Below are 26,920 nucleotides of genomic sequence, written 5' to 3'. Positions count from 1 at the left end.
GCTGTATCTTGGAGTGTTGCTGGCGGACCATGCATCTCTCCATATCTTCCCCATGGTGTTATCTGGGAGCTGCATCACTTGCTCACCAGCTGTACCGTTTTACATTTCCTCTATATCTGCATCTCATTGCTTCCCTGAAGTCACCTCTGCCCCTTAGTTCCTTGCAATGTCATTTGTCTGTTTTCTTTGAACTCATTCTTTAACCCCTTAATCTTCTAGGTAACTGCCTATCTTCACTGTCAACTGTACTGTAGACTAAAGCTGCCAATGTACTAAATGTCTCAATGTTGCTAAGTCTTTTTAATCCAATAAAAACAAAAAGCATATTTTTCTTAGTTTGGAGCTTAAATGTGTTTTATTACACACATAGACATTTTAATATACATTTTTATGGTAAATACGTTTTTCTCCTAACCTCAGTTCTGTGATAATCTAAACATATTTTTTGATGATTTGAATATATGGGTTCTAGTCCCAAATTGACACAACCTTGGGAACTAACACTTAAATCCAGTAGACAAAAACTTGAAGCACTGTAGAGCAATGCATGTGTCAGCCCAAAACTCTGAACATTGCCTAGAGAATTATCAAATAGTGTTTGTTAGAACTGAATGGATTGTTACGGTCTGAGAAAAATGAAGATTATTTAGAACATGGAGGTGGATAATGGGCTAATTTGAAAAAAAAAATAATTTTGTAGCAACAGTGCTGGATGACTTAAGGTGAGAAAGGGGGGCACATTTTATCAGATTTTCTTACAGGTAGTTTTCAAAGCACAACTTTCTCCCACCTTGGGATTTTTGTGGTTCCTCCGCATTGTGTAGTACCCAATGTGCATCTGTGTAGCCAGCAAAGGGATAAGATGCAAAAGAGCAGTGAAAATCACAAGGAGTTTTATTTCCTACCCTGGATTTAACCAAGTGGAGGCTGAATTAATAAGTTAAATGTAAAAAAAAAAAAAAGACACATGTAGTCAGGTTAAACTGATTTCCTTTTGGCAAGGGTAGTCTTCCTAACATACACTAAATACAATATAATATTTTTATTTGAGTTTGTATCTTGAAGTTGGCAGTGCGTCTCAGAGTTACATAGCAGTTTGTGTAGCAATAGTCCATAGCGGGGCTGTTTGTGGGCAACACAGGTCGTCAGTGTGGCCAAATGTCAACTCATCTCACTTTTGTGTTTAATAAATTGATATTCACAATATACTGTGCTTCTTGAAAAGATTGAAAGCTTTTATTGGTGTTCTTTTACTTTAAAAAGGGAAGGCCACGTAACCAGCAAAGTCACAGCCGCAAAATACACATCCCGAATAGGTAGGAAAATGGGTGGCCAGGAGAGTGCCAGTGAAGCTGTATTGGTTCTTCACGTTCACACTTTACACAAGCTCCTGTCACTGCCGCACTTAATGTAACTAAGCATTTTTACATGTTCCGAGCTAACATTCCCTCCTGTTTATAAAACGATGATTCTTACTGTAATTGTAGCTTTTGATTAATTTTAACTTGACAAGATATTAACAAATTATTTATGCAGGTTTTTAATTTACTTTCTCCTATGTCCAAATTAGAGTCAATCTACTTGCCATAAATGGGCATAGTTCTGTTTTCTAGTATTTTCAGGTAAATATTGGCCAGAATAGCTGCTTGTGTAATTGAAGTAAGTGTGAGGCTCGGGGAAGTGTTTGACTCTACTTCATTTACTTCTCACAGAAGAATGTATTTTCTATGGTATGTATTTTATGGTGTGTATTTTGTGGTCTTCCAGTTTTTTGCCTGTTAGATTATTTTTTCTCTTCTTCTTTTTTTTTTAACTTTATCGCCACACCCTGAAGCAGTGAGATCTTAGTTCCCCGACCAGGGATTGAACCTGCACCCCCTGCACTGGAAATGCAGAGCCTTAACCACAGGGCCACCAGGGAAGTCCCTGGATTGTATTTTCAATAGCAGAAAGAAAAGCTGCAAACCATCCTGGTCTGAATAGTGTAAAAAAGCAGTGAGGGGAGAGAAAGAAGCAAGAAGTCCGAACACAAGCCATTTCGTCATTTGCACTTTTGTTCACTGTTTGTGTGATAAGGATTCATTTCATCTTGAGTCCAGAGTGGTGGAGGGTGCCCCTCCCCACTTGTTTAGCCACTCTAATATTTAGCTAAGTCAATGTTATTTCTGGTTTGAAGAGAGGTGACTTTTGCAGTCCACACTCTCGTGAGATACATGCTTAATGAACATAAATAGGCTAGAAAAAGAGCCCCGACTATTACTGCCACCACATTCTTGAACTTTCAGGAAAGCCTGCTCTGCGTAGGTGTTGACCTTGGTTTAGAGGTTGGCTACATGACAACACAGGAAGTGCCCCTTTCAGATTCAGAAGCAGATTTGTCATTAGCATCTCTAAGTTAAAAGGCACTGCTTTCAATGGCATTTTGAAACATCCCTAAAGCCTAACTTGTTGGAAGCTTACCTTTGCCTTTGTTTGTTTTCCCCTCACACCTAATAATGAGCTTCCCTGGCGGCTCAGATGATGAAGAATCTGTCTGCAATGTAGGAGACCCCGGGTTGATTCCTGGGTCAGGAAGATCTGCTGGAGAAGGGATAGGCTACCCACTCCAGTATTCTTGGGCTTCCCTGGTGGCTCAGCTGGTAAAGAATCCGCCTGCAATGCGGGAGACCTGGGTTCAACCCCTGGATTGGGAAGATCCCCCAGAGAAGGGGACAGTTACCCACTCCAGTGTTGGGCTTCCCTGGTGGCTCAGCTGGTAAAGAATCCACCTGCAATGCGGGAGACCTGGGTTTGATCCCTAGGTTGGGAACTTTGCTTGGAGAAGGGAATGGCTACCCACTCCGGTATTCTGGCCTGGAGGATTCCAGGGACTGTATAGTTCATGGGGTCGCAAAGAGTCGGACACGACTGAGCAACTTTCACTTCACTTAATAATGGAATTTTAAACACATAACGTCATGAGTCAAATGTAAATGCTCAGTATAGATTTCAGCTAAATAAAGACCTGGGTACCAGGAACAGATTTCTCTTCAAGACCTACTCTTAAGGAACGATATCCATCATGCATGCCTTATGTTTCCTTGATTTTTCATGAGACGGAAATGTCCTCAGTACTTCTGAGACTAACGGAGGTATTTGGGATTCATTGGCGTAACTTAGCCTGCGCACAGAATGCTGGATTTCAAGAGTGTTTAAGACACAAATTGAAATCGGTTAATTAAAATAAAGTATGCAACATGTAGGGACATGAAAAACTGTTGATTTTGCATTTGTAGGGCAGTTCTTTTCTTTGAAGACCTACCTCTGATAAATAGATTTTTCTGGCAGCTTCTGAGGTCATGAGCACCAAGGAAAGGGCAGGCTCACTCTTTTTTGTTGAGTGTGGAAGCCTCTGGCAAGTATTGAAATTGGAATTGATCATTTCTTAGGGGCAGTGTTTATCTCTTTCCTAAATGTATCACATGGTACGTATTTTTCCACATGAGCATCTCTGGGGACAACAGTTATAAATGCTTAATGGCACACAGGTCAGAGCATAAAAAAGGAAAATGTACTGATGAATGAGACTCAGAAAAAAAAGGTAGACATTGAAATAGTAACCTGGGAAATATCGGAGTCACATAACGACTAACATGTAGTTTATTTGATACTGAGTTGAAAACTGTAAAATCTGGTGTCTAGGGTGCTAGTTAAAGTTGAACACCCCTGCTGAGTCATTCTTAAGTGACCAGAAACTATACTTCTGAATTCAGAACTGCTCTCCATGTACATTCTTTTGGCTAAACATACATATTTCATCATATTGGAGGAAAATTTTCCAAAATGATATTTTACAGATAAGACTTCATTATCACTCAGAATTATTCCCATCCTGCTTCAGAATTATTGAGAAACACAAATAGGATTTATGCAAATAAAGCTATTTCTGTTTTTGATTCTGTATACATTTTTTACATAGTTTCCCTCTTAGCTCAGTTGGTGAAGAATCTGCCTGCAGTGCAGGAGACCCCGGTTCAATTCCTGGGTCAGGAAGATCCCCTGGAGAAGGGATAGGCTACCCACCCCAGTATTCTTGGGCTTCCCTTGTGGCTCAGCTGGTAAAGAATCTGCCCGCAATGCGGGAGAGCTGGGTTCCATCCCTGTGTTGGGAAGATCCCCTGGAGAAGGGAAAGGCTATCCACTCCAGCCTTCTGGTCTGGAGAATTCCATGGACTGTATAGTCCATGGGGTCACAGAGAGTCAGACACAACTGACTTTGACTTTCACTTTCATACATAAGATAAGATATAATAAAGCATATGTGGTTTAAGAAGGTTATAAAGTTTAATAAGAGCATCACAGTAAGAGGGTTATAGCTTCTTATTGTGATAAAATCCATCTAAAATACAACTGCCCATTTTCATTGTTTTAAAATGTACCATTTAGCACATTCACCATGTTCTGCATATATCACCACTGTTTAGTTTTAGGACATGCATGTCATCATCCCAAATGGAAATACTGAATCCCATAGACACTCACTCTCCATTTCCCCCTCGCTTAGCCACTGACAACCACCAATATGCTTTCTATCTTTATGAATTTCCTTCCTCTGGATATTTAATATACGTGAAGTCACACACTATATCGTTTACTGTGTCTGACTTCTCTCACTTAGTCTTTGAATATTCATTTATGTTGTAACAATAACCTCAATACGTATCAATAACCTCAGATATGCAGATGATACCACTCTTATGGCAGAAAGCAAAGAAGAACTAAAGAGCCTCTTGATGAAAGTGAAAGAGGAGAGTGAAAAGTTTGGCTTAAAACTGAAAGGTCATGGCATCCGGTCCCATCACTTCATGGCAAATAGATGCGGACACAATGGAAACCATGACAGACTTAATTTTTTTGGACTCCAAAATCACTGCAGATGGTGACTGCAGCTATGAAATTAAAAGACGCTTGCTTCTTGGAAGAAAAGCTGTGACCAACCTAGACAGCATATTAAAAAGCAGAGACATCACTTTGCCACCAAAGGTCTGTCTAGTCAAGGCTATGGTTTTTCCAGTGGTCATGTATGGATGTGAGAGTTGGACTATAAAGAAAGCTGAGTGCTGAAGAATTGATGCTTTTGAACTGTGTTGTTGGAGAAGACTCTTGAGAGTCCCTTGGACTGCAGGGAGATCCAACCAGTCCCTCCTAAAGGAGATCAGTCCTGGATGTTCATTGGAAGGACTGATGCTGAAGCTGAAACTCCAATACTTTGGCCACCTCCTGTGAAGAGCTGATTCATTTGAAGAGACCCTGATGCTGGGAAATACTGAAGGCAGGAGAAGGGGACGACAGAGGATGAGATGGTTGGATGGCATCATCAACTTGATGGACATGAGTTTGAGTAAACTCCGGGAGTTGGTGATGGACAGGGAGGCCTAGCGTGCTTGAGTCCATGGGGTCGCAAAGAGTCGGACACGACTGAGTGACTGAACTGATCTTTTTTTTTTTAACTGATCTTGTAACATAAATTTATTTCCTGTTTCATAGCTAAATAATTTTCCATTATGTAGCTCTAACTCACTTTCTTTACTCATCAGTCAGTTGATGGCCATTTGGGTTGTTTTCACCTTTTGGCTGTTCTGAATTCTCATTCCCATTTCATTTGTCTATATATCTGTCTTCAACCAGCACCACACTGTTTTGATGACCAAAGCTTTGCAGTAAGTTTTGAAATTGTAAAGTGAGTCATCCCACGTGCTTTATCTTTTTCTTCTTTTCATTTTCTTTCTTTTTCAAGATTATTTTGGCTATTTGAGTCTCCTGTGAACTTTAGGATCTGCTTGTCTTTTTCCTACAAAAACATGCCGTGGGTTTTGATAGGGAGGTATTTTGGGTTTTGGATAAGAAAATGTCCTGAAGAATGAAGGAGCACTTTGCCATTTCATATCTTCTTTTCTCCGTCGTTCTCACTGGTATTAGTTGTAGTACGTAAGTTTACCAAAGAATAGTTACTACTTGGGCTCCTGCCTGCCAATGCAGGAGACGTGAAACACGGGTTCAGTCTCTGGGTTGGGAAGATCCCCTGGAGGAGGGCATGGCAACCCACTCCAGTATTTTTGCCTGGAGAATCCCATGGACAGAGGAGCCTGGTGGGCTATGATCCATAGGGTCACAAAGAGTCGAATAGAACCGAAGCGACTTCATATGCACACAGTTACTTCTTAGTAAGCAACATTTCTGACCTTTAGGACTCCAGAGAATGTTCGTTTGCTGGTCCAGTGTTCCTTGTCCTCATGGGGCTTCCTATGAGGACACAACTTAGCAGCCACGGTAATGTTTCACTCTTCCTTGACTGTTGATTTCAAATGTGAAGTCTTTGTGAATACAAACCCCCTGTTGTCACGAGAACCACGTGACAGCAGAGATTGCTGTGCAATCAGATGTCCACCCCAGCTCCTATGATCAGCAAAGCACTTGCCGTCCTCAAGTTGCTATCAAGTTGCCATCATCGATGTGCTGATTGTCTTCAACACAGGTAAATCAGTCGTATCTAGACACTTACAGTGACGACTGTCAGGTGGACCATTGGTTTTGGTGATGGCTGATGATGGTGGGGATGTGCAGGGGAGACAACTGCAGATCCTATTAACGATGATGTATTTTCATCCATTTTTATCCCAATAGCTGAAGATTTCGAGACTGAATGTTTCTTTTTAAATATCAAATCATGTCCCCCACACAGACACTGCGATGGAACTTCTGTGGCAGCTTGATGATGAAGCCACAAATATACAATAAATGCTGAATCAGTTCCAAGCAGCAACACTCTAAAAGGAGCCTCAGCTTCATTATTCTGTTTGGTCCCCAGATGGCTGTTTTTCCTTGAGCTGTTTCCTTGCAGATTTTATTGTAACAGACTCTGAGTCAAGGTGCCTTTTCACTTGACTGTCAGTTCCAACTATGTTGTTATAAAGTTGTAGGAACTGGAACCTTTTTGAAGGAAGTATTTTAACCTGAATTCGGACAGTTTCCCACAAAATTAGTAACTATGAGGACATTGCCGTAGATCTTGAATCCTGTTGCTGTTCCTGAGTTGAAGGTGACCCTTCCACTCTCTTGTTACATGAGGGGTAAAGTGTCCTGATGTTCTTCATGGTCAAGAACACAATGCTTGGAGCCACAGGTTTTACATCCACCATGCTACCCTCACATAACTTACAAGCCTCAGGTTCCTCATCAATTGTATTGATATGTATACAATTACAGTGTTTGTGTCATGGAGTTGGGAGAGTCAAAGTAATTCTTTTACTGAAGCACTGAGAGCAGTTGTAGATCCCTCCGTATTTTGGGGAGCTCGGCGTGTGCTTACCTTGAATTTATATTTTCTTTATTTTATTTTTATATCTGGGCACCTCATGATGTCATTTTTAACCCATAGCACAGGCTTACAATTTAGCACAGTCTACCCTTTGCATATGTGAGGAATATATGTTTCTTTATTTCATCAGTAGTCGATTTTGTCTTATTCTTGCTCTGGATCCATGGTGTTTAGGGGCAAACCAGCCCATAACCAGTCTGTGGTTCCACTTTAGCTCTGATAGTGTGAACAATGCTTAAGGAAATAGTCTTTCTATCTAGGAAGAGAAAATGCTAGATTGCCCTTCTTTTTCTCCTGAGTCTGATGTCTGCCTGAGTGAGGGAAAGGCTGGAGTTTGTTCACTGGTTTCCCTGTGGCAGGAAGGATGCGCGGCTGTTGCTGGGTGCAGAGTCCGTCTCATTCGTGGATATTCTTGGACAATGTTCCTTATCCACCTCAGGGCTGCTTCCTGTCCCATGCTGGTGGCTCTCCTCACTGCCCCTGAGAGCTGGTTGTTAAAACATCAGGAATTATGAGTTGGTTGTAAAACAGTTTTTTTTAAAACCTGTATTAACAACTAAAGTATATAAACTTACAATTAAGTAGTGAATTGTAATTAACTAATTATTACCAGATTGTAATAAAAACAAAGGTAAAGCTCAAAGCTCATCACTTCCTAATCAGTTCTCTACATTTTCCTCTCCTTTTTTGCTCTCAAAGTTTTGTCTTTTTTGTCTGTGTGATAGAAATGCCACAAAACTGTGAACTGCATCAGATCGCCTCCAAACTCTGGGTTCAGTGACACCACACCCTGGTAGCTTGGGATCAGCCATGGTGGGAGATTTATACCAAAAGAATTGGCCAGTGTTAGAAATCAGAGCTTGATTTTTTATCCTGACTGTGTAGAATTCAAGAAGTGGTGGAGAAAGTGTTGATGATGCAGGTTGTACTTTAAAATGTATTGCGTCAGTGGCCACTATATTGTGAAAAGCACAAAAATGTCATAAAATATGATTACATTGTTCAGGAACTTATCTGATTAGCAAGGATGTCACTCAGGTTTGTTGATAAATTCCTGAAGTTCTGACATCCTTCACTGTTTCACTTCTATCTGACTCAGGAGTCAGCAAACCTTTTCTGCGAAGGTCGGTTAGTAAGTATTTTAAACTCTTAAGAGTCACATACAGTCTGGGTTACACATTCTTTTTGGACATCTTGTCTTGTTTTTTAAATTGCTGTCTTTTGCTCACACACCTTCCACAATTGTAGAAGTCACTCTTAGTTTAAGGGCTGTCTACTGACAGGTTTGGCCAGACAGCCATAGTTTCCTGGTGATCCCTGGTTCATACTCATTGATTTCAGTGAAAATATCAACCAGGATATTAAGGTCCTGGTCACCAATTGGAAACAAAGACTGACTGTGGATACAAAAGCTAAGTAAAAATCAAAATCATTTTGTGAGAATCAGTTGATTATATGGAATTTACAGCAAACTGTGGACTGCACAGCCTTTATAGCAGCAAATTCCTAAATGCATATCCACCTATCAGCCATCCATTCATCCATCCACCCATCCATCCATCCATCATCTAGACATCTCCATCCACCCTTGAGCATTCACCAGCTCAGGCCACCATTGTTGTGACCCACCTGCTCCTGTGGAAAAGCAAACACTTAGTCCATAGCACCTACCTAAGATTTTGGTTTTTTTTTACTTCTTTGCTTAATATGCTATGATCCTCTTCATTGACCACAGAACGATGCCTGCATCTTGTAGTATAATGTAAAATATCCCCTACAACACATTCCTCCAAGTCACATGCAGTCTTCTTGTAACTGTTGTTTGGTTCCCCCTTGCTCACCATTCTCCCATCGTCTCCTCCATTGCCTTCTTCTGCCCCTTTATTCTACCTGATAAATTGTAAACTCATCTTTCAATGAATTTTGGTAAATTTGCATTGGCTTACATCCTATACGTAAATTCAGCATTTAGTAATCAGAAGGTTTGAGAAAAGTTAGAATAAACCTTAAGGTACGTGTTTAATGATACATCATTATTGGTTTCATGACTGACAACAGTAATTTTACTAATAAAAATCATTTAGTGACCCCCTGACCAGTGCCAGGAGGCCTGATCAGTTTGCTCTATGTGTTATTCCATTCAATTCACACTACACTCTCATCTTGTGAGTCCAACAATTGTCCATTATTTTACAAACAGAAAGCTAAGGCATAGAGCGAAGTCCGTTAGCTTTCCCAGTGGGACTTAGTCTCCAGTGGGTCGAACTGCAAGGCCAGTGTATCTCTGGTTTATATTATGTATAGTTCACCACATGTGTGCATGGTGGATTCTTTGTAGAAATATAATAGCATTTTACTAATGTTTTAACTAGTGAAGTATAATCTTCCTCACTATCGGTAGTGTGATCACACCAGTACAAGTTCTTTGTTGTAACGACCATAAAGCACCAAGGAGGTATCAGCCCGTTCAAGATGAATGATTTCATTTGTTAAGCAAATAATTATTGGGGTAAAAGTGCTATTTTCATTCTGAGAAAACTATTGGTAAATATAGTTAAGGAACTTTCTGTTTTCATGGACACTTTAAAATTAGGAGTAGGAAGTATATGAGGGAATAAGACATGCATGCACTTTCTACACATATGTGCAGAAGGAGGCTGAGAAAGGGAGCAAGGAAGCCCGCTGACATACAGCTGGGCAACAGGCTGGCTCATAGCAGCTCAGAGATGGGGAGGAAAGCAAAGTCCTCACCTTCCTGGACTTTCCTGTAAAGGGAGACAAGGGAGGTACCTGTGTCCACAAATGGATGAGCCATAGGATGCCAGGTTACAACTCATCCTGTGAGATCTATACCTTTGCCACCAACTACCCACATGAGGAGAATCTAGGTTACAAAAAGAGTTAAATTATTAAAGAAAGAACATCATCAAGGCAACGCTGTTGGTGAATGAATAGTGCTCCTATGGAGGTACCTCTTTGTGGAAGAGGGCTGGGGGATGAGGTGTAAGATCAAGGAGCCAGGCCAAGTGTACTGTTGGTCTGAGAGCAGGAATGCATCTGACTTCCCCGAGGAGAGGGATTTGGACAGAGATGCTCCTGTTTCAGGATGGGCTGTTTGGAGAGTGCACTGGGCTGGGTGTGCGTTTGTCACGCCCATGGGGCTGGCATGCCACCTCTTCGTCCCTCATGCAAACATCACGGAAGAGATAGTCTTGGAGAGAAAGCTGTGTGAGGGAAACTGTGTCTGTCCTCTGTGATGTGCAGTTAAACTTGGGGAAGATGGTAACAAACTAGAGACTGGAACACAGTCAAGACTTGGGGTGACAAGTATGTCACGTGGGGTGACAAGAACAGTGTTTGTGTTTTGATGACATTGACAAGTTACAGAGAAAGTTAATGGAAACACAGTTTGCTCTGGAAGGTATGAGTTTGCATCTTAGTCTTTTTATACAGTTCTGTGCGATATGAGCTCAAAAAACTGTTGCTTTAGTTATCTATTTGGACAAAGCATGAATGTCTGTCTATGAAAACTACGATACTGCTGTTAACAGTGGGAACTGGAATAGTGTCTTGGGGAATGGATGGGCCTCTTGGAGCCCACAGTATGTCACGGAAGATATATTAACAATACAATCTTTCTCCCAAGGCCTGTTGCATTCCTTGCCCTACCCCATCCACCTCTGCTGTTCAAATGGAAACACGGGTCACTTTCCAGCTGTGCTGTTATCCTGATGAGTGGCATCTATTTTGAGCTGTCTGACATTGCTAATTTAGCTACAAATGGCTTTGGGAGAATGATGAAAGTAGGGCCAAGGGGTAATTGCACGAAGGAAAGTTTAATGTGCAAAGTGTCAGCTTTTATTGTTTTAAGCCAATGAGTCCTAATGAGTTTAAAACAGTAAGAGTGAGCTAAAGCATACATGAGCTGAGTGAAGTGATTCCCTTCTTTTTGCTTATTTCTCCTTGATCTAGGACAGAAGCTTAAGCCAGGCACTTTGCAATAATAAATTGTAAGAGTGTGGTCCCCTTTGGGAATAATTTGTGGGGCTGTAACAGGAGAAGACCCTGATGCTGGGAGGGATTAGGGGCAGGAGGAGAAGGGGACGACAGAGGATGAGATGGCTGGATGGCATCACCGACTCGATGGACATGAGTTTGAGTAAACTCCGGGAGTTGGTGATGGATAGGAAGGCCTGGCGTGCTGTGATTCATGGGGTCGCAAAGAGTCAGACATGACTGTGCGACTGAACTGAACTGAACTGAACTGAATAGGTGATGTTGGCAAACCAAGAAACAGGTTTCAGTGTGAAGAGAAATGCTGCCAAGCTTAAATCCCCCAAATAAGGTTGGATGGCGATCCGTGTGTCTTCTTTGGCTTTCGTGGCTGTTTGGGATTTAGACACTAATGAAACGCTGCACCCTCTGGTTCACGGTGAGGAACAAAGATGAGCTGTAACTCTCCTCTCTCATTCTTCCAGTGCTGCGACTCCTGAAGGAGGGGGCCGACCCCCACATGCCTGTGTCCTCCGGAGGGTGCCTGCTCCATCTGGTAAGGGCTGTGATGGCCGGGTGAGAGTGGGTGACATGCGGTGGAAGGGGAACCAGCTGTGGACACCAGACTCAGTGGCAGAATGCGCTTGTAACAGACGATCACAGCAGTGATGTGCTTCAGATGAGCAGGCTTGAGTAATGACACGTTGATGTTTGTTAATTGCTCACATTATAGTTTGTAAACTGTTGTTGTTTAAGACACACTTAGTCGTGCCTGATTCGTTTGGAGCCCAGGGACCGGTGGGCTGCAGTCCATGCGATTACTCAGGCAAGAAGAGTGGAGTCAGTTGCTGTTTCTTCCTCCAGGGGAAGAAGAGGTTCCTGACCCAGGGGTCAAACCTATGTCTTCTGTTGTCTCCTGCATTGGCAGGCGGGTTCTTCACCACTGAACCACCAAGGAAGCCCATCTCTCTCTCTCTCTCCCCCTGTCTCTCTCAATAGTGAGTTAGTGAAAATTGCTCAGTTGTGTCTGACTCTTTGCGACCCCATGGACTATCAGTCCATGGACTTCTCTGAGCCAGAATACCGGAGTGGGTAGCCTTTCCCTTCTCCAGGATCTTCCCAACCCAAGGTGAAATATATGCATATATATATATAATACAGGTCTAAATTGAACGGTTTTAAATGATAAAATATATGGCCTAGAGAACCGTATTGTTGGTCAGAGATAAGGAGACATGGCTTCTTTACCGTTGAGCCAGCTAATCATTAGTGAATGGAGTTTGCGTATCTACATTGAAGAAGATCCTTTTGAACATGAATCATATTCAACAAGTAAGCAGAATAATATTGTATCAATTATAGAGCATTAGGCAGCCATCCTTTCTTTTATTTACTTTCTTTCTTGTCCCATTGAGCTTTTACAATTCTCTGCTCATGGCCTATGTGAATAAAACTTTACTACATTCTTTTGGAAACAAGCAGGGAATGATTAAGTGAATAAACAATTAAATAACCACATAAACAAATAAATACAGCCATTTTACATGCAAGAGATTTTTGCTGGTTCAGTTAAGGGCAAAACTTAAGTAAAGGGAGATGTCAATAATTATTCAGTTTAGTGATCTTTAGGACTAATTTCAAGCGTAAGACATGATTTTGAAAAAAAAATGGCCTAGATTAATACAAAAATCTAATTTATAATTGTGTACCAATATTTTAAAAATGCTGTATTTCTTCACTTAGCACAAACCATGTTAAGGGAGGTCACGCATGGATCAGACGGACGCTGTCTCACCTGGGGCTAAATCTGAGCCTGGTTGCCTCCGGGAGTCAGCTGCAGCCATAAGATGCCAACATCAACCTTCTGTTGACCACCCAGCCTGGAGATTCTGACTTAACTTTTCTGGGGTGTCGATTGAACTTTGGGGTGGTGCAGAGCCCCCCTCCCCAGGTGATTCTAAATTGTGGGCAAGGTTGAGAACCATTGCCAGCAAGAGAAACGTGTGTCTGCCAGAGCCTGGGGGCCCCTGGGGCAGGCAGTCTACTACACACAGCAGGATAGACGGGTAACTCGGAATCTAGATGGGGAACGCAGCTGAAGAATATCAGCCCTTTCTCTTGAGATGGAAAGAGAGATTTCTAGAGTGTTTTGGCTATGAAGTCTCTGTTTGATCCTCAGAAAGCCGCCTCGCTCCAGCATCGGTGGAGATGGCGAGGTATCCAGGGTGTTTTGGCTGTGAAGCCTCTCTGTTTTAGCCTCAGGTCATTACCTGGCTTACACAACGTTTCTAAGGAGCCATGTGGCCCATTAGCTCTGGATCCCAGGTTTGGTTCTCAGGACATGCTGCGCACCACTTCCTAGAGATAAGATTCTCCTCTTGGTCAGTATCCCTGGCATCCTTACCAAGAGGTCCAGCAGTCTGCGTGTTCTCAAGGAGAACACCCTGGCCCTTCCCTCTTTTCTTGGGGGCACTGACCCCTCCCTCTGTGTCCCCCTTCAGAAGGTGAGCAGGAGGGAAGTAAGTTCAGTCTTTTCTCCCCTCTGTGTGATCACATGGGGTCCATGTACCCTTTCCATTAAGCTTCAGGAGACTTCTAAGCTCACAGAGCCTTGTTTTTCCCATCTGTGAGTTGGGGATGTTATCCAATCTGATGCTCTCGAAGTGTTTACTATGATGAACAGGACTTCAAAGTATGAATTGTGTTGATCAAATGACTTTCAAGCCATAAAGTGACTTTGATATGTTAGATATTAATCAATACATGCCCTGCATTGTATTATTTATGATGTGCTTTCATCTCATTTGACTTTTTTGATATTCATAGTAGCTCTGTGGAGGAGGGCCTAGGCTTATGTACTTCAGTAGGTAAGCAGCTGAGGGACAGAGTTAAACTCACACAGCGGTAGGTAGTATCAGAGCTTACACTCTGACCTTCTATCTATAAAGACTGTAGTCTTTCCACAGTAAGTTCCCTAGTGATACCTGGATTAAGTTTTCAGAGAATACATTATTCCACTTGGCCTAATGGAAGGCAGACCTTTTCTTTGAAAAAAATCATGTCAATTCATTGTTGACAATCTCTAGGCCCATCCATGTCTACAAATGACCCAATTTTTTTCCTTTTCATGGCTCAGTAATATTCCACTGTATTTATGGACCACGTCTTCTTTATCCATTTCTCTGTTATTGGACATTTAGTTTGTTTCCATGTCTTGGCTATTGTGAATAGTGCTGCCATGAACATTGGAATACATATGTCTTTTTGAATTATGGCTTTCTCTGGGTATATATCCAAGAATGAGATTGTTGGACCACATGGTAGTTCTATTTTTAGCTTTTTAAGGGACTTCCATTTCTCCATTGTGACTATATCAATTTGCATTCCTAATAGTAGTGCAAGAGATAAGAATGCAATGTATTTTTACTCTGTGCGTGTGTGTTTGTGTGTGTGTTTGACAGACGGAGAGAAAGAAGCAGAGGGGGATGACCACTTCTCCGTATACATACACTGTATCCAACTTCATTGAGCACATAGAACTCCATCCTATCCATCAGCAAAGCAGCGGTTGCTTTGTTGACCTTTGAAATACAGCCAGAATGCTGCCGTCTCTCTTCACCTGGATAAACCCCCTTCCCCTAAACTGCCCTCTCTTCCCTGGATCTGCAGCTTCCTCACTCACTTCCACGGCCCCCTCTTTGTCCAGCTTGCATTCCGTTCCCCCCACAGCAACCAGGCTGGGTCACTCCTCTGTCAAAGTGTCCCGGTGACTTCCCTTCCCATTCAGGGAAAACCCCGAGTCCTGCCTGCGGCCACGCAGGATGAGTTCACAGTCCATGCCCACACCTCCAGGGGCCTCTCCTGTCCCAGCCGATCCTTTAATGGGCCCACCAACCCCAGGTCCCCGTGCTCTTGCTGCGTTTTCATTGGAAAATGAAATCCACATGGCTCCCTCCTCTGCTTGCTTTGTGTCTCTGCCCAAAAATCACCTACCAAAACCTTCTCCCAGGGCTTGTCCCAAAGGATATAGTAACCCACCCCCACCAGCCCACAATCAGCTCAACTTTTATGTGGTTGTTTGTCTCATTTCTTATCACACAGTTGCCACCAAACAGATTCTAGGCTCAGGGTGATTATGTTCTGTTTACCAGACTGTCGGCTGGCTCGCAGCACTTATGGGAGGCCCGCCACTCAGTAGGTTGTTGGGGAGGCACATTAACCCCTTAATTGCTTAATTAATTAATGTGATGCTGTGATAGATATTACAAGTTAAGATGCAAGCAGTCTTATTTAGAGTGGAATTTTCAGAGATAGAGAAAAATAAACTAATCACAGCAGACCTGCATGAGGGATGAGCGGGTGATAAGAAAGAGGAAAATGATGACATCACTTGGCCACCTTCAGAGGTCAGTTCTGAAGCCTCCTCTGTCCTCCTGGTCAGACTGAGTTACTCTTTTATCCAAGGTCTCATCACACATGGTCCTTGCTTCTGCTCGAAATCTTGTCATAATGGATTGTAATGAGTGGAGAACGTCCTTTTCTCTCTGCCAGAGTGAATTTTCAAAAACGGTGATGTCTTAGATACTTTTGTATCCTTAGCTTGTGATGCATAGTAGGTACTCAGTACATCCTAAAAGGATAAATGGGTGGATGAAGGGATGGATGGATGGATGAACTGTAAGAATATAAGGATCTGTGCCTAATGAGACAGCCCAGAGAACAGAGTAAAAAGATTCAGAAATGGTAGAGTCAGAAGAAAGAAGAAATGAGCAGATAATGGTGATGAGGTGAACAGGAAGCACTCAATTAGCTCTGAATCCAGTGCAAATGCTCTGCATCTTTCTACTGTTAGACTTTGGTTGTCAGGCTAAGATGAAGAGGCTTTGAAGGTGGAATACATGTAAGAAAACCTCCTGACGGCTCCAGGAATGTGAGCTCAGCACTGAACCTCCTTTTCCTGGGGTTACTGAGTAAATAAAAACAAATGCAAAATTGCAGGTTGCCAGAGAGACAAAATTACAGGGTTTCAAAATGCCTTAGGTACTGAAAAAGGCAATTTCGCCCTTGAAAATGTCAAGCGTGAGTAGCTCTGTGTTCGCCCCCCCTCTTGGGTATCCTGCATTATGAGTCCTGATGCTTTATCAGCACCAGAGCTCTCATTATGTATTCTTAGATCAACGTCTTTGAGAAAAAGACATCGCATGCTTGTGCAGGGCATCAGGAAAAAGCTGTGGACGTTGTTAAGCTTTTCCAGCCTCATTTATTTAACGCCACTGATTCATTGAGTAGCTGAGTCTACGTGAGATTTCTGGAAGACCTCTGCTAGAAACGCCAGTGACTTTGAAGCTGGAGAAGAATAATTCCATCCGTGTTAAGGGTGGATAATTGATGCATGTTGAGGGCTGAGTTGCTTTGGTCGTGTCGGACTCTTTGCGACGCTATGGACTGTGGCCCGCCAGGCTCCTGTCCAAGGGATTCTCCAGGCAAAAATACTGGAGTGTGTTGCCATGTCCTCCTCCAGGGTATCTTCCCAGCTCAGGTTTGGACCCACATCTGTCTCCTGGGACTCCTGCATTTCAGGCAGATTCTTTACCGCTGAGCCATGGGGGAAGCCCCAGATAATTGATACACAGGTTTTAATATTTTTCATCATATGCAGTCTTTAGTTTTAACATATTTTAATAAGTTTTCAGTAAGTCTGAATTTACCTATTTATATTCAATAATTCATGAGTCAGATCTATGGTAGGTGTCAACTACTATCAGAAGGAAAATAATGAAAACAAATAACAATCTTCTGCACTCCAGGGATTTAGTCTATTGAGGGCAGTATAGAAAAAATTCAGACTTAACTCTTTGGAAGTTGCTCTGTCTGGAGAAACAAGAGTCACAAAGGGCTTTGCTGAAATGCTGTCTGGAGTTTTATTAATAAGTTAAGACCTTTAATGCATAAACTGTTGAGAAGGAGCTCTTGGTTCTAAGGAAACACTCTTGACTGGAGTATGAAATGAGCATTCTTTTGATTCCGTGCTATGACAACAGAAGACCATAGCAGTGGATTTCGAGGGGCTCAGTGGTAAAGAATTCGCCTGCTGATGCAGGAGACACAAGAAACTTGGGTTCGATCGCTGGGTTGGGAAGCTCCCCTGGAGAAGGACACGGCAACTCACTGCAGTTCCCATGGACAGAGGAGCGTGGTGGGCTACAGTCCATGGAACTGCAAAGAGTCAGACACGAGTGAGCGGCTGAGGGCACACATAAGCATAATGAAGACAAGCTGCAACGGATTCGCAAATATGCTCAGGACATATCGGTAAGTGTCAAACACAGGTTAGAGAATAGTACATTTTCTAGACTCGAGACAGATAGGTGGGGGAGGGGGAGAATCTTTTTCAACAGCAGAGAAAATCTTGAAGCCTAGATAAGGAATTGTTATCAGTGACCCAAATGGGAGAGGAGGCAGAATCTCCTTTTTCTTTTGAACTCTTTCTGTTTACATGTTACTTGAACATTAAAGCATGTATGTTTCATACAGTAAAAGAAATGAACGCAAAAATACCGTGTTTTTATTAGAAGCTTAAATTCCAAGTGTTTTAATCACTTTCCTGCTCTGCTCAGTCGCTCAATCTTGTCCAACTGTTTGTGATCCCAGCGACTGTAGCCCACCAGGCTCCTCTGGTTCATGGGATCTCCCAAGTAAGAATACTGGAGTGGGTTGCCATTTCTTTCTCCAGGGCATCTTCCTAACCCAGGGATCGAACCTGCATCTCCTGCATTGTCAGGTGGATTCTTTACTGCTAAGCCACCAGGGAAGCTTAAAAATTAGGCTGTCTTCTAACTGTTCATTTTAAAGGTAATTAAATAATGACAGAACCAGGAATTTATCCTGTAGTCCCCATTTCCAGTGTTGTCAATCACATGGGTTATCAGTCAATCAGTTTGAAGTTTTCCTACAACTCGCTGATACTCCATTCATTTATTTAGTCATTTTTCTCCCTGTTTTATATCATATAGTTTTTATTGCGCTTAAGTCACTAATTTTGTCTTCTATAATATCTAGAATATTATATCTAATATAATATCCACTGTCCCTGGATTCAGTTTTCTTTTCTTACATAAGCTTCTTTCCTTGAAAGTTAGTACAGAAGAGTAGCAAATTCCTCGCCAATTGAGCTCCACCTCCCACCTTCCATAATTGGCACTAAAGTTTTCTGTATGTAGAAAAGAAATTTGGAATAAGAATAAGACTATCATGGTTTATTGCAATAGTATATTTTCTTTTCTCTCTTTCTTTTATTTATTTTTTTAGTGTGCTCGGTATGATAATGTCTTCATCGCAGAGATCCTGATTGACAGAGGGGCCAATGTCAACCACCAGGATGAAGACTTTTGGACGCCAATGCACGTTGCCTGTGCATGTGACAACCCTGACGTTGTCCTGCTGCTTCTATTAGTAAGTAAAGTGATTCGGTTTATTACCATTTGAAGAGATTTGATGGCATAGAGAAGTCTAGATACTTAACTAAGTAGCCAGACATAGAAAAGTCTACATACTTAACTAATACTCTTTCACAGTATGTGATACTTCAGTTGAGAAAAAATATGTGTGTTTATGTCAGCACTTATTGGCCTGGAATTACAAGATAATTCAGAGACTGAGGTTGTGGATCACTGTATAGTTAGTAAAACAATTTGTGTAGATATCATACCAAACTGAACTCCTTTCACCTTTTTCTTGGAAATTGTATGCCTTGACACCTCACAAGTCAGAGCTAACTAAAATAGTTTGATGATTATTGTCTTCTCTTTCAATTCATTTTCCTAATATTCAGCCAAACTGGGCATATGATAGTAAGGATATATGGCTTATATTGAATCTTCTCCTCTTGTTAAAATCTAGCAGAAAGGTGTCTACAACATTTGTGTTTACAGGAAAGTGAAAACTTTAAGTATAAACATCACTGGAATTATTTAGCTGTCATTGTCTTCAGTTACAGCTCAGACATAGACATGGATCCTTACACATACTGTAATTATTTTAGAATTGGAATCCTTTCTGATTGGTTTATCTCTAACAGAGATTTTAAGAAATTATGCAGGATTGAATATAAGAGTAAGAATGAATGATTTTGCTTTTTCGCTTTATTGATAAAAATCATATAATTCCTTAGTGATTTTCTATTATATACCTGGCTTTTTACAGAAGCCCTCAAGATTTCACATGCAGGCAAATTGGTACTTACTCAACATACTAAGCAAGTTGCCATAGTCCAGAAAACACGGTGTAGATTTGAACCCAAGATCGTTGTCCAAAGTTGATCCTTTTTCCTGTGGGTTTTGGTGCCTGCATTAACCAATTGCCGCACGCCTGATGACTAAATATAAAAGAACCGTATTGTCCTGCATTTTGGAGACCAGAAGTCTAACATCAATGTTGGCAACGCTGTAAGCACTGCCTCTGTGAGCTCTAGGGAAGAATTCTTCCGTGGGTTCCCCTAACTCCTAGAGACCCCTTGCAATCCTTGGTGTTCCTTGTTTATAGATGCCCCCCTCTAAACTCTGGCTCCATTTTCACAGGACCTTCGTTCCTATGGGTCTACATCCAAATACCCCTTTATAAAGACATGAGTCATGATGTTTAGTGTCTACCTTAATGCGATACAGCCTCATCTCACCTTGATCTGCAAAGACCTTATTTCCATATAAGATCTGTCACAGATTTTAGGGTTAGGACTTGAACACATCCTTTTAGAAAACACAATCCTGCCACATATCCTTTTAGAAAACACAATCCTGCCACACTGCTTTCTTCTCCCTTTTTAAGATCAGAAGCAGAAGCATTTTAGGATGAAGACTGTGAATGGAGACGTCCTTAATCTTGTAAGAGGTTTAATTTGGCCTAGTTTTGTCTAATTTGTCCCTCAAGAATTTATATATATATTTTTTTGTTTTTATAGTAGAAGTGTATGTCACTGGAAATGTGTTCCTTTCAAATCCTGGAATGTGGCGGCTATAATAAATGAATAAAAAAAGATAAAGGAAATAAGGACTATTTAGCTTGAAACAATCATTTGGAGGGCTAGGACTCTGCAGGAAAGCACACTTAACTCACTGATAAGAACAAGCCTTCATTTTACAGAAACTGAGTATAAGAGGAACTGCACTGGCAAGTCAGCATGAAGACTGTGGGGTTTGCTTAGTTGCTTATTATTACAGGAAAATTTAAAACTCATCTCCGAAGGGAACTATATAATCTTTCAAGTGACATTATGAAATCATCAACTGTGAACTGTTTAGAATTCTCTGAACTCATAGAAGAGCAGCCTCACTTTTTAGAAATCATTTATTCCCCACTTTCCCATGCTTATTTGTTTGTTTTGGATGCGAGGCATATGGCATCTTGCTTCCCAGATCAAGGATGGAACTCATGCCCTCTGCACTGGGAGCATGGAGTCCCAACCACTAGACTGCCGGGGACCTTCTAATATATATATATATATTTTTTTTTTTTTTTGAAAGTTCAACCACTGGATGACTTGGGTGACGTTGAACTTTAATTTTGTAAGAATAAGATAGAAAGTTAGATTCATAGCATTTGTGGTTTTCCTATGTTTCAATTTATTTTTTTTCTGAACATTAGTGGAGAGATTCAGTCACTTTTTCAAGCCCTGTCTCCATTTATTTTCTCTGATTGTGATTAGTTACGCCAAACCTTTGCCAGAATAGGCTTTCTATTTCTGTTTCATTCATGCAAAATGCCTATGGTTATTCTGAGAAACCAATATTCATGTGACTGCACTTGAATTCTTAAAATCCTTCTCTCATTTCCTCAATGTATACTGCTGGATGAAGACTTTCTTGAGTTCAGAGAGCTTGTCAGCCCTTATTTCACTGCCTGCCAGGATTTCCTTCCTGCCTTCATTCTGGAATATCTATTTCTTACTTCTGATGGAACAGGATAAGAGGATCAAGTTCTTTATATGCACTTAGTTCTGGTCTAGGCATCTCATATGATGCTTACAATTTAAACTTTTAGGGACAGCAGGAGAAGGGCTCAGTAGTCACAGGGTTGTGATTTGAAGGTGCAGCAACTGTAACCACATGCAGAAGACTCACCTTCAGCATATGGAGACTGTGTCTTGAGCAGCATGGCTGTCAGAATTATCACTGATGGACCAGGAGTAGAAAATCACCCCGGCCACCCTGAAGGCAGTGATGAGGCATGATTATAACCAGAGCAAGAGCTGGTACCTTTGGTGTCAATATAGAAGGTACACAAGAGTTATAGAAACAAGTTTGACATGTAGTGGCAAATTAGTTAGGTCTTCCCTGTGACTTTTTGCATATCGGAGGAAATACATGTGAACCTTGTTCCTGTTGAGGCTAAACAGTATCTTCCAAGGAAAATCAAGAAGCTCTGGCACCAGTGCCATTTCTCAAATTCTTGCTCAGAAGAAGAATGACGGTCTGAAGAAGTACTAAACTGTCTTGACTGCGGACACCCCTTCATGTCATTGTCAGACTCAGTGATAGCTTCATTTTGATGAGAAGGATTTCTCGACACTCCTTTTGGGGCACTTTTATTGTATTCCCCTATTCTGTGGCATTTTCTCCCACTTGCTGCTAGAATCATCAGCACATTAAATGCCTTCTTTTAAAATGATTCCACAGTGATTTGCTGTTTCCCAGACTTTAAGAAACTTCTCTGTTAGCCAGGAGTAAATTGTAAAGGCTGAAAAGTGGTTAACTCAAACCATCTCTTGAAAATCTTGACTTCATATTTATTTCAACCTGATCATATATATATGTATATAAAATTATATTTCATACATATCTGATTTATGGCATGTTTTATTAGTGCATCTATGCCTTGAATGTATACTTGTAAACATCAGAATCTGCTCTATCTCTTGCCTGCAGAGAGAGGAATAATAGACTTTTCTATGCTATTTCATAGCGTGGTGTCTTAATAGCATTGCTCAGTGTTCACGTCTTTGCTGATATGACTTTGGATTACAGGGTTGCATTTATCTGAGGCATGCGAGATCTGAATTTTCACGTTTAATTTTTTATTGTGGCCACAGTTGCTAAGCTGCTGTGTCCTATTAGCAATCCTAAAACTGTGACCAGTCTTCACATTTTAGCAGCCCATTACATTTTGAACCGTAAGAAACAAATTATTTTTTATAGCAGAGTTAATCATTTTAAGTGGAAACTAATTTGAGTTAACCACTGTATAAGATGCTTCTATTGGGGGAACATGATTACTATGCTCCTGAATAATCATCTCAGATTTTTCATCTTGGGGAGGAAAAGTTTGATGCCTCACTTGTCTTGGATCTGTTTAATAGTAAACCTTACTCTAAAGGGTGTCTATTATACATAATGTCAAGAAATGACTAATAGATAACTGAAGGATAAAGTGTTATTTAATAGTTTTATTTTTCAAGGGATGACAGGGAATGGTGAATTGCTGAATCCTTACTGTTAAATTTTCCCAGGATATCTTGCAATATATTTTCACTCCCTGAAATCATGAAGTATGGGAGATCCTAGCACATGGATAGTCATTTAGTGAGTGAGACTGGTACTGTACTTGTTTCAGTAATAATGGAACAGTAGTGTTTCAGGATGGGTATACTATCATTGTGTCACTCCAGTAACAGGAATGGTCGCCAGCAATTGCCCTGTATGTTTTCTCCATCTCTGGCCTTTGGTGTTGGAACGTCTCATGTGAGTGATGTCTCTGCCTGTTGGATGTCGTGTGTCACACACTGTGTTCAATGGGCAGAGCAGGACTAGATCATTTTAATGGGTGCTGCAGGCAACTACTGGGACCTAGCAGTTCTGCTATCACTGAAATAGCAAATGATGTTTCAAAAAACATACTGCTTGCTCTCTGTTAGGTGGCCAAAGCCGACGTCCTGCTGCGCTCGGTCGCGACCGGTGGACTGTAGCCCGCCAGGCTCCTCTGCCCATGGAATTTTCTAGGCAAGAATACTAGAGTGGATTGCCCTTTTCTCCTACAGAGATCTTCCTGACTCAGGGATTAAACGTCTGTCTCTTGCGTCTCCTGCGCTGGCAGGAGGATTCTTCACCACGGCACCGCCTGGGGAGCCTGGCCAAGTTGATGGGTCAAAATTAAATCATTCCAAGACTTCACTCATTCATTACCTAGACTATTTCCAGGTTAAATCCTAGTACACAGTTTTCTATATTTAACTATAAATTACCCTTTCCATCACTTTGATCTATTAAATATTAGGAAATAGGGTATCCTGCCATTTCATGACATTTTTTTTCTCCCTAGAAAATGAGCTAAAGCTCAACAGTTCAAGATACGCTGTGGTTTCCAGTAGGAACTGGGCAGAACATAATGGGTATCACTCAACTCTTTATGTAAATAACGACACACACGCCAGAGTTATTTTTTTTCCAGAGGTTGGTCTTGCCTTCAGCTTTTCAGAGAAAATTGAAGTTTTTAGGCTTCAGTACCTTCAACTTCTTACTAAAAACTGTATTGATTTTTTCCTAAATATTCTCTGGCTTCCTTACACCCTTAGAGAGGTGTTTGTTCACTTTTATAAGCTAATTCCTTCCACATCTTCTTCAGAGTCTATGAGTTGCTCCTTCTCCAAAGATTTCTCCATCATCATTTATGGAGCTTTCATTTCCATAGTCATTCTTTTTTTTTTCCATTTATTTTTATTAGTTGAAGGCTAATTACAATATTGTAGTGCTTTTTGCCATACATTGACATGAATCAGCCATGGACCATAGTCATTCTTGTATCCTTTTGCTTTAACTTAATTCATGATTATGTTCCAGTCCATACCATTTCTGTCCTTTATTGTGCCCATCTTTGCATGAAATGTTCCCTTGGTATCTCTAATTTTCTTGAAGAGATCTATAGTCTTTCCCACTCTGTTGTTTTCCTCTATTTTTTTGCATTGATCACTGAGGAAGCCTTTCTTATCTCTCCTTGCTATTCTTTGGAACTCTGCATTCAGATGGGTATGTCTTTCCTTTTCTCCTTTGCTTTTTGCTTCTCTTCTTTTCACAGCTATTTTTAAGGCCTCCTCAGACAACCATGTTGCCTTTTTGCATTTCTTTTTCTTGGGGATCGTCTTGATTACTGCCTCCTGTACAATGTCACAAACCTCCATCCATCGTTCTTCAGGCAATCTGTCAGATCTAGTCCCTTGAAGCTATTTGTCACTTCCACTGTATGATCGTAAGGGATTTGATTTAGGTCATACCTAAATGGTCTGGTGGTTTTCCCCACTTTCTTCAATTTAAGTCTGATTTTGGCAATAAGGAGTTCATGATCTGAGCCACTCAGCTCCCGGTCTTGTTTTTTTGACTGTATAGAGCTTCTTCATCTTTGGCTGCAAAGAATATAATCAATCTGATTTCGATGTCGACCATCTGGTGACGTCCATGTGTAGAGTCTTCTTTTGTGTTGTTGGGAGAGGGTATTTACTATGAGTGCATTCTCTTGGCAAAACTCTATTAGCCTTTGCCCTGCTTCAATCCGTACTCCAAGGCCAAATTTGCCTATTACTCCAGGTGTCTCTTGACTTCCTACATTTGCATTCCAGTCCCCTATAATGAAAAGGACATCTTTTTTGGGTGTTAGTAGTAGAAGGTCTTGTAGGTCTTCACAGAATCATTCAATTTCAGCTTCTTCAGCATTACTGGTTGGGGCATAGACTTGGATTAATGTGATATTGAACAGTTTGCCTTGGAAATGAACAGAGATCATTCTGTCTTTTTTGAGATTGCATCCAAGTGCTGCATTTCAAACTCTTTTGTTGACTATGATGGCTACTCCATTTCTTCTAAGGGATTCTTGCCCACAGTAGTAGACATAATGGTCATCTAAGTTAAATTCACCCATTCCAGTCCATTTTAGTTCACTGATTCCTAGAATGTCAATGTTCACTCTTGCCATCTCCTGTTTTACCACTTCCAATTTACCTTGATTCATGGACCTCACATTTAATTCATGGACCTAACATTTAGGTTCCTATGCAATATTGCTCTTTACAGCATCGGACTTTACTTTCATCACCAGTCACATCCACAGCTGGGTGTTGCTTTTGCTTTGGCTCCATCTCTTCATTTTTTCTGAAGTTGTTTCTCCACTGATCTCCAGTAGAATATTGGGCATCTACCGACCTGGAGAATTCATTTCTCAGTGTCCTATCTTTTTTGCCTTTTCATACTCTTCATGGGGTTCTCAAGGCAAGAATACTGAAGTGGTTTGCCATTCCCTTCTCCAGTGGACCACATTTTGTCAGAACTCTCCACCATGGGAATATTTCATGCAAAGATGGGCACAATAAAGTACAGATATGGTTATGGACCTAACAGAAGCAGAAGGTATTAAGAAGAGGTGGCAAGAATACATAGAACTACTATACAAAAAAGATCTTCATTACCCAGATAACCATGATGGTGTGATCACTCACCTAGAGCCAGACATCCTGGAATGCAAAGTCAAGTGGGCCTTAGGAAGCATCACTACAAACAAAGCTAGTGGAGGTGATGGGATTCCTGTTGAGCTATTTCACATCCTGAAAGATGATGCTGTGAAAGTGCTGCACTCAATATGCCAGCAAATTTGGAAAACTCAGCAGTGGCCACAGGACTGGAAAAGGTCTGTTTTAATTCCAATCCCAAAGAAAAGCAATGCCAAAGAATACTCAAACTACCACACAGTTGCAGTCATCTCACACACTAACAAAGTAATGCTCAAAATTCTCCAAGCCAGGCTTCAACACTATGTGAACCGTGAACTTTCAGATGTCCAAGCTGGTTTTAGAAAAGGGAGAGGAACCAGAGATCAAATTGCCAACATCTGTTCGATCATCGAGAAAGCAAAAGAGTTACAGAAAAACATCTACTCTGCTTTATTGATACACCAAAGCCTTTGACTGTGTGGATCACAACAAACTGTGGAAAATTCTTAAAGTGATGGGAATACCAGACCACCTGACTTGACTCCTGAGAAATCTGTATGCAGGTCAGGAAGCCACAGTTAGAACTGGACACTGAACAACAGACTCGTTCTAAATTGGGAAAGGAGTGCGTCAAGGCTATATATTGTCATCTTGCTTATTTAACATATATGCAGAGTGCATCATTCGAACACTGGGCTGGATGAAGCACAAGCTGGAATCAAGATTTCTGGGAGAAATACCATTAACCTCAGATATGCAGATGACACCACCCTTATGGCAGAAAGCGAAGAACTAAAGAGCTTCTTGATGAAAGTGAAAGAGGAGAGTGAAAAAATTGGTTTAAAACTCAACATTCAGAAAAGTTAAGATCATGGCATCCAGTCCCATCATTTCATGGCAAATAGATTTAGAAACAATGGAAACAGTGGCTGACTTTATTTTTGGGGGCTCCAAAATCACTGCAGTTGGTGACTGAAGCCATGAAATTAAAAGATGCTTGCTCCTTGGTAGGAAAGCTATGACCAACCTAAACAGCATATTAAAAAGCAGAGACATTACTTTGCCAACAAAGGTCCATCTAGTCAAGGCTATGGTTTTTCCAGTGG

The 26,920-nt window shown here is 41.2% G+C and overlaps 1 protein-coding gene across 7 annotated transcripts in view; it reads left to right on the top strand.

The window, feature by feature from the left end:
• Positions 1 to 26,920, top strand: part of MYO16 (myosin XVI) — a 499,683-nt gene that overhangs the window by 144,572 nt on the left and 328,191 nt on the right. For 6 of the 7 annotated variants that reach the window (XM_070471419.1, XM_070471420.1, XM_070471417.1 and 3 more), the window contains 2 exons: positions 11,836 to 11,906; positions 18,659 to 18,802. In XM_070471419.1, coding sequence (XP_070327520.1) covers positions 11,836 to 11,906; positions 18,659 to 18,802 — 215 coding nt within the window. The remainder of the gene's footprint in view (positions 1 to 11,835; positions 11,907 to 18,658; positions 18,803 to 26,920) is intronic. The other variant, XM_070471421.1, reaches the window with a different exon arrangement.

Source organism: Odocoileus virginianus, chromosome 8, assembly GCF_023699985.2.
Source record: "Odocoileus virginianus isolate 20LAN1187 ecotype Illinois chromosome 8, Ovbor_1.2, whole genome shotgun sequence".
Taxonomy (NCBI): Eukaryota; Metazoa; Chordata; class Mammalia; order Artiodactyla; family Cervidae; genus Odocoileus; species Odocoileus virginianus.
The sequence above is the reverse complement of the archived record's forward strand: the minus strand, read 5'-3'. Positions and strand labels throughout refer to the sequence as shown.